Consider the following 7,222-nt stretch of genomic DNA (forward strand, 5'->3'; position numbering starts at 1 on the left):
ATTTGTTCAGCTGGTGACTGAAATGGCCACAGGATGTGATTTTATGTTGCGCTCATCGAGCAATTCAGTGACCACTACTGTCGCCTTCAGGGCAAAAACATGTAGTCACTGTGGAGGAGGCCACTCCCATCGGGATCGTGAGCGCTCGTGATGGCTTTCAGTGGCATTTACTCGATTCCCTCGGGGGTTGAATGGACACAGAGTAACAGTGGGATTGACACGGCGTGGGATGCGTACCGTGGAAAAGGTATACAATCTCGACATTTTTTGACGGGGAGGCTCTCGGGAGGAGAGTAATGGCACGTGTTAAAGGTCGCGGGCGTGCTTGAACCCATGATATTGAGGCTGTAAGTAACGTAGGCTGCTGTAAGTCACCCGAGTCACACGTATGGATTTTCTCTTTGAGGCTGCTGGAGGGAAATGACGGTCATGATTTTTGCACTCGGAGAAAAATGTGTCCAACTGAACGCTCGGATGACTGTCAGGCAGAAGATATATACATGCAGTGTTACGTGACGGTGTCTTCCTGCAGTTTATACCAGTCTGACTGTGGCAAAGTGGAGCTGAACTCAGCCTGTTTTGTACCTCAGATGCAGCGACATCGGCTCTGATTTTGACTCATTATCTGGATCAGATACCAGATGAATGGGGCCGATCCAGCGTTCTGATCCAGTCGTTTCTTTTTTATTAATATCACACACAGAGAGTTTATTCAGCCTTTGTTTTGGGGTTTTCAGGCAGCTGCTATAGTTTATATAACATTTTAAAATATCTGTTTGCAGTGCACTTTACATGGAAGTGCTATTTTTTCTGTTTGCTGCTAATGTACACTTTGTTATTTGTTAATAAATAATATTAAGTGCATTTATATCTGTGTTAATTTGTACCTTTCTAAAAAAATAAGGCTAAATGTTTATGTCAAGCCTGATGCCTTCACTCACACGGACAGGCACACGCTTCAGTCATTCAACAGTGGGATCGGATCGGTATCGCCGATGCCTCAGCCCGGGTATCGGTATCGGATTGGATCGGAAAACTGGATCGATGCACCTATATTTTTGTATTAAAATGATAAGCTCCAGGGATATCTGGGTGACTTTAAAACACATTTAATTTTGTTTTTCAGCCTTTTCATTATGAAAAAAGAGAGATTACAAGCAAAGTCTTACCTGTGCACATTCATTTCCTGAGGGGGCTTGGTGGCTTTATCATAGGCAACTTTAGCAGAAATCCCAATGGCAATGATGAACGCTACGACCCCGCAGGTGATGTACACCGTGGTGTTGGTCTGGTCCAGCTCCGGGTCGTACGTATCACCTGTCGGCGCCGGTGAAGGGGGCTGGGTTTTGATCCAGTCGGGGGTGTTGTAGTTGGTGCAGCTCTTCTGCTCCAGCCGCTTCCCCCGGTCCGCGCAGCAGAAGCGCAGGAAGCAGCTGCCGCAGCAGAAGCGGTGGTCGGTGTTGTTGCAGCTGAACTCCTTGTCGTACTGGCCGCTCACGTCGTAGTAGCCCAGGCAGGTGTCGTGCTGGACCGTGGGAGCCTGGACCTGGGTGATCTTCCCCGGGACGGCCGCGGCCAGCGGGACCGCGGTGGTGCTGCCGTTGACCTCCTTCACCTTTGGGTTCCTCCTCGGCGGGGTTTTGCTCTTCTTGTTGGCGGTGGCGGCGCACAGGACATTCAGCGGGTCGAAGTAAATCAAAAGAAGCAGAAGGTGCTTTATCCCCATCATTTGAGGACGCGCTGGTGTTTGTTCTTCGGCCTCCACTCTTCTTCTGCCCGGTCTCTCTCTCTGAATATCACTCTCCCCACTTGTTCTTACCGCGTGGAGCTTCTTGCGGGTCTCTTCATCGCAGGTACTCCTTTACGCGCCGAGCTCTCACTGACGGACTCTGACTGGCGGGGTTTGCGCTCGTCGGACACACAGAGCATCTTCTGCTGCTGCTGCTGCTGTCACCTGCTGCGGATCTGCTTTCTCATAAAAGTTCGCTTCGGCCGAATGTCCTCTTTGGCTGCGGCTGCAGAGACGCACAGAGACGCGGTGTCCTCCGGGGAAATCTGTACCATGAGCTGCTGACCCGAGTCCGATCGAAGCTCGTAGTTACACTGTGGAGAAGAGAGGCACGCACAGAGGGATTTAGTCTGAAAATAGGACTTTAGGTCAGGCCAAGTAACCATGAGAAACTTTATTAATAAGCAGGCACGCGTATCTCCATAAAGAAAGGAGAGTGGGATCCATAATTGACGAGAACCGAAGAGTTTCAGCACCACGGACAGCGCCCGAGTTTCCATTTGGCGCGTTTACGCATCAAACATTAGAGAGATTTTCTATTTTAACGCCACTTTAAACAAAAAACCGTCTTATTAAACTAAAGAATTGACACAATCAGAGTCTCTAAGTTGCAAAAAAGGCTTTTTCGCCTCGTTGGTCTTTATTTTGCGCATAAACTTTCTTTTATCCGACATCCCCGGCGTAACTTCTATTTATTTATGATGAGAAAAAACAAATGAATGAAGACTTTTGAATCAAAACGAGAAATAGAAGATGAGGAGGACTTACCGGGTTCACGGTGGCCGGTTACGGGGTTGTCTCAGCCACTGCCACTGAATCAAAGAGCCTCAGCAAGACAAGACCTCTCCGGCCCGCCTCCCTCCACCTCTCTCTCCCCCTCCCTCTCTCTCCCTCTCTCTCTCTATTTCTCTCTCCCTCTCTCTCTCTCATCACCCTCTACCCTCCATCCACGTCACTGATTCAGGTACCTCAGTTAATTATCAATCGGCATCTCCCCCCCACCCTGCTCTGGTGGTCATATGCCTCCAGGCTTCACTCGATAACTCGCGGAGGTGGAGAATAAAAAAAAAACAAGCAAAAGCAGAAAGATAACAGTGTATTAGAGGCTGTGTGTAAGAGGCGAGGTGCTGCCGGTGCTGTACATTCACGCATCAGTGCGCACACAAGCTGCATCCACTCACAAGTCACCGCTCACGTCCTCTGTGATGCAGTGCTCGTGTGTGTGTGTGTGTGTGTGTGTGTGTGTGTGTTCAGGCAAATGTGAAAACATGGCCGAGCTGGTTTACTTTATAGAATTATAAATCAAATGCCATGCAAGTGCAGAGGAGGAGGATTTGGTTGCTTAAACATGTTTGGATTTTCAAATTAAAAGTCGTCTCTATCTGATGTGTTTAAAGGGCCTCATGGGCAGAAAAACTCTACAGCTTTAAAAAGAAATAAATAAAGAGACCACTGCAAAAAAGTATCCGTTTCTTTGGTTTTACTATTTTCCGTATGTTTTCTATAAACTACTAAGGCCTCGTCCGAACAAACACGGGTATTTTTGTTTTTATGGTCCCCATGAAACTGCAGAACCACCTCAAACAATGTGCACATGCCAAAGCAGTAGGTGGCATAGCACCCCCAACAGGAAGTCCATTTAGCCAATCACAAGTCTGGAAACATTCATACCGGAAAAACGACAATGGCGAACCGAGGCCGGGCAGATTCCTTCGTGTGGACTGACTGAGTTCTTTCTCACTGTCACTCATGAAACACAAAGTGCTGATGAGTTGCTAAATAGCAGCAGAGTTGTGGCTCGGTTCAGTAACAGCGTCCCCTCTAGAGCGCTCCACACGTCTCCATGGATACAACCTAATGTTTACCGTCAAACAATGTCGACAAGAAATTGTGGTTTTCCTCGGTTTTCACACATGACTGCAGAAACTTTTCAAAGAAGTTCCCCCTGGACTCTGGTTTCAGGAGCGAAAACTTTGGTTACGTTTGGATGAAAGGCCGAACCTGTCATGGTTTGGATCAGGACAGTCTCTCTCTCCTTTTAGGTCGTTGTTCTTGTCTCCCTCTGTCGGTGTTTTTCTGTATGTGCTCCCGTTCTGTTTCCCTGGTTCGAGTTGGTTTTCCTGGCAGGTGGTTCTCGTTGGCACTGATCACCTGCCACTCTGTATATTAAGCCGGTCCTGAGCCTCATTCGGTGCCGGATCATTATTCCACACACTCTATCCACCCGGATGTCTCCCTGCGTACCCGGCCTCTTGTGTTCATGCCTTGTGTCGAGTTTGTATCCGTTTCTTCACGTTTGCCTTTGTTCTCTGTGCACCTTTTTTTGTTAAAGTAAGTTTATTAAATCTGTTAAAGCTGACTTTTGAGTTCCTTGTCTGCATTTGGGTCCAATCCTCCGTGAATTCCCCGTCACCTCCCGTGACAGAACCGCGAAACAGAGAAACACGCGCTTTCAAATGTACCCGCGTTTGTGTGGACGGCCCCTAAAAAAGTTTTTCTCGCTTATTCCAAATAAATGTTTTTTAACTGGTTAAAATAATAATAATAATAATAATAATAATAGATCAATTTTATGTAGTGCTTTTCTCAGAACTCAAAGACGCTTTACACATAAAGAAAATAGACGATCAAACAGGAAGCACGTTAAACAACACTAGAACAAAAGAACACAACATTAATAGAGAAACAGAGGCTGGAAGATGGTGGATTTTAGTTGTTGTCGATGATCCTGAAGAGACAGGATTTAAGCTGACTCTTGAGTGATGGGAGTGTTTCTGAGTTCTCGATGGCGAGGGGCGGGGAGGTCCAGAGGGTAGGGGCGGGGATGACGAAGGCTCGGTCCCCCCGGGTGTGATATTTGGTTTTGGTGATGGGGGTGAGAAGGTTGGCGTCAGCAGAGCGGAGGCAGCGAGTGGGTGTGGCGATGGAGGAGATCAGTCAGGTATGAGGGTGCGAGGCTTTTTTGGGGCTTTGTAGGTGTTGAGGAGGATCTTGAGGTTGATCCGTTGTTGTATGGGAAGCCAGTGAAGTTGACGGAGGATGGGAGCGATGTGTGCTCTGGAGGGGGAGTGAGTGAGCAGTCGGGTGGTCCAGTTTTGTACATATTGTAGCTTTTGAAGTGCGCTGGAGGGGAGGCCGTACAGGACGCTGTTGCAGTAGTGGAGTCCGGAGGTGATGAAGGCGTGGACGAGTGTTTCGGCGGCTGAGGAGGAGAGAGTGGGGCGAAGGCGTGCGATGCTGCGGATGTGGAGGAAAGAAGTTTTGGTGGTGGTGACGTGGTCGATGTGTGACTTGAAGGAGAGTGTGGGGTCTGTGATGAATAACGAATATGCAATGTTTTGACTGATAAGGAAGAGTTCAGAAATCCATATTTGGTGGAATAACCATGCAGCCGTCGTGCACCTCTTTCACGTCGTGTTGCCGGGCGACTTTGTGCCACTCCTGGTGTAAAAAATGAAAGCAGCTGGTTCTTGCTTGATGGCTTCTGACCTTTCCGTCTTCCTCTTGATCACATTCCAGGGATTTTCAGCGGGGCTTCGGGTCTGGAGACCGGGCCGGCTGCCACGACAGGGGTCTTGATCTGGTGCTCCTCCATCCACACCTCTATTTCTCTGGCTGGAAAATAAAAAACCCATCCTCAGTGTTGGAGGACATTTTCAGAGCAGGAGGAAGCAAGTTTTCTTCCAGGATGCCCTCGTGTGCGGCTTGATTCATGCATTCTTCACAAAGACAAATCCGCCCAATGCCAGCTTTGTTAAAGCACTGCCAAGTCATCACTGATCCTCCACCGCATCTCACAGCGGGTGCCAGACACTGTGACTTGTAGCTCTCCAGGTCTCTGTCCAACCATTAGACGACCAGGTGTTGGGCAAAGCTGGAAATTGGACTCATCAGAGGAGATGACATTACTGCAGTACCAAACATCTTTTCTTTGCTTCCCACTGATAAAAGACTTTGCAGGACATTAGCCCCGCCCACGTAGGAGCCTGTTTCAAGCCTTTAATTCAAATTACGCTTGAAAAACTACTAGCTTTGTTTGTGCCATCACAGCCAGAGGATCATAATGATCGCAGCAGTGGTTATATAAGATTTGCTTCGGGTGATGACCTAATCACAACCCCATCTTTAAAAATAGATTAAGGATTTGGGATGGCTCATATACATGTCGGGATGTTGACTTAAAGTGGCGCAAAATCACCCCACGGTCTTTTTCGGCACTTACAAACATCAAATAATGTAACAACAACATCGTAGTTAGTGAACCCCGAGTTTGTGCTGCATTTTTTGTTGTGCCTGTGGAAGAAGACTGATTATGCTGCCAAGAGAGTGATATTTACAGTAGGTAAGTCTTTAAAACACTCTTTTAATAGAGTGGCTAACAGCCGGACGTGGCTAACACTGATTAGCTCGGGGCAGTACGGTGAAGGCATTCAAAGGTCTTTTTTAACCACTAATGCTGCTGAAAATAACAGCAAACCTCTGCAGCAGCATGAGAAGAGTCCCTACACACAAAACAAAGCACCAATGGGCTCCTTCCTTTGGGATTGACTTTGGTAATCCACTGTAATGGACTTTACTATGAGAGGAGCTGGTACAGGGGCCAGTAGGTAAGTCTTTAAAACACTCTTTAATAAACTCTGGCTTCACTAACTACGTTGTTGGTGCTTTGTTTTGTGTGTAGGGACTCTTCTCATGCTGCTGCAGAGGTTTGCTGTTATTTTCAGCAGCATTAGTGGTTAAAAAAGACCTTTGAATGCCTTCACCGTGCTGCCCCGAGCTAATCACTGTTAGCCACGTCCGGCTGTTAGCGACTCTCCTGGATTTCTCCGTTAATCGTTCATACACAAAAAAAACTGTCTCGATGGCTTATTTGAAAAAGACCGCGGCGGCCTCTTCATTTTTCCCAGAGCTGTAAAGTGCGGAAGAGGATCCAGGAACACTGAGGGGAGGGGTGTGGTTGGGGTGTGTGTGTGTGTGGGGGGGGGGGGGGGGGGGGGACCATAGCTTCAACGACACTGAAGTTGTTACACTTGGTTACTTTTCACCCAAATCATCCCAACTAGACCAAAACCACTCTTTCTTGTCCAATTAAATAAAAAGGAGCAACAATGAAACCTGGAAGCAGCTGTTGAGCGTGCTTGTGAAGAGGAAGGAGGCACGTGATTGGCAGGAGATGAGACATGTCATCACTGCTTGACACCTTAACATGTACTGAACTGTAGGACACGCGTACACTTTCCCCTTCAGTGGCTTTACAGTTGTTAAAAACCCTCTTATTCCCGATGCTACACCGTCTGAAAGTGTCAGTTTGATCTTGTTTCAGCTCCCTGTTGAAGCTACATGATGGTTACACGGAGGGAAATGTTCAAAGCCCAGACTTCATGTTCTTAAGGCTGCACCGTTCCAACATTTTCTACATGTCTCGTACATTAT

General features: G+C 47.6%; 1 protein-coding gene across 1 annotated transcript in view; it reads right to left on the minus strand.

Annotated features, from left to right (window-relative positions):
* Positions 1-1,729, minus strand: part of LOC310960363 (shisa family member 6) — a gene marked incomplete at both ends in the record, with an annotated part of 86,381 nt that extends 84,652 nt beyond the window's left edge. Inside the window, one exon of the mRNA XM_083932048.1 lies at positions 1,170-1,729. Coding sequence (XP_083788174.1) covers positions 1,170-1,729 — 560 coding nt within the window. The remainder of the gene's footprint in view (positions 1-1,169) is intronic.
* Between the last annotated feature and the right edge of the window lie 5,493 nt (positions 1,730-7,222).

This window comes from Echiichthys vipera, assembly GCF_963691815.1.
Source record: "Echiichthys vipera genome assembly, chromosome: 17".
Taxonomy (NCBI): domain Eukaryota; kingdom Metazoa; phylum Chordata; class Actinopteri; order Perciformes; family Trachinidae; genus Echiichthys; species Echiichthys vipera.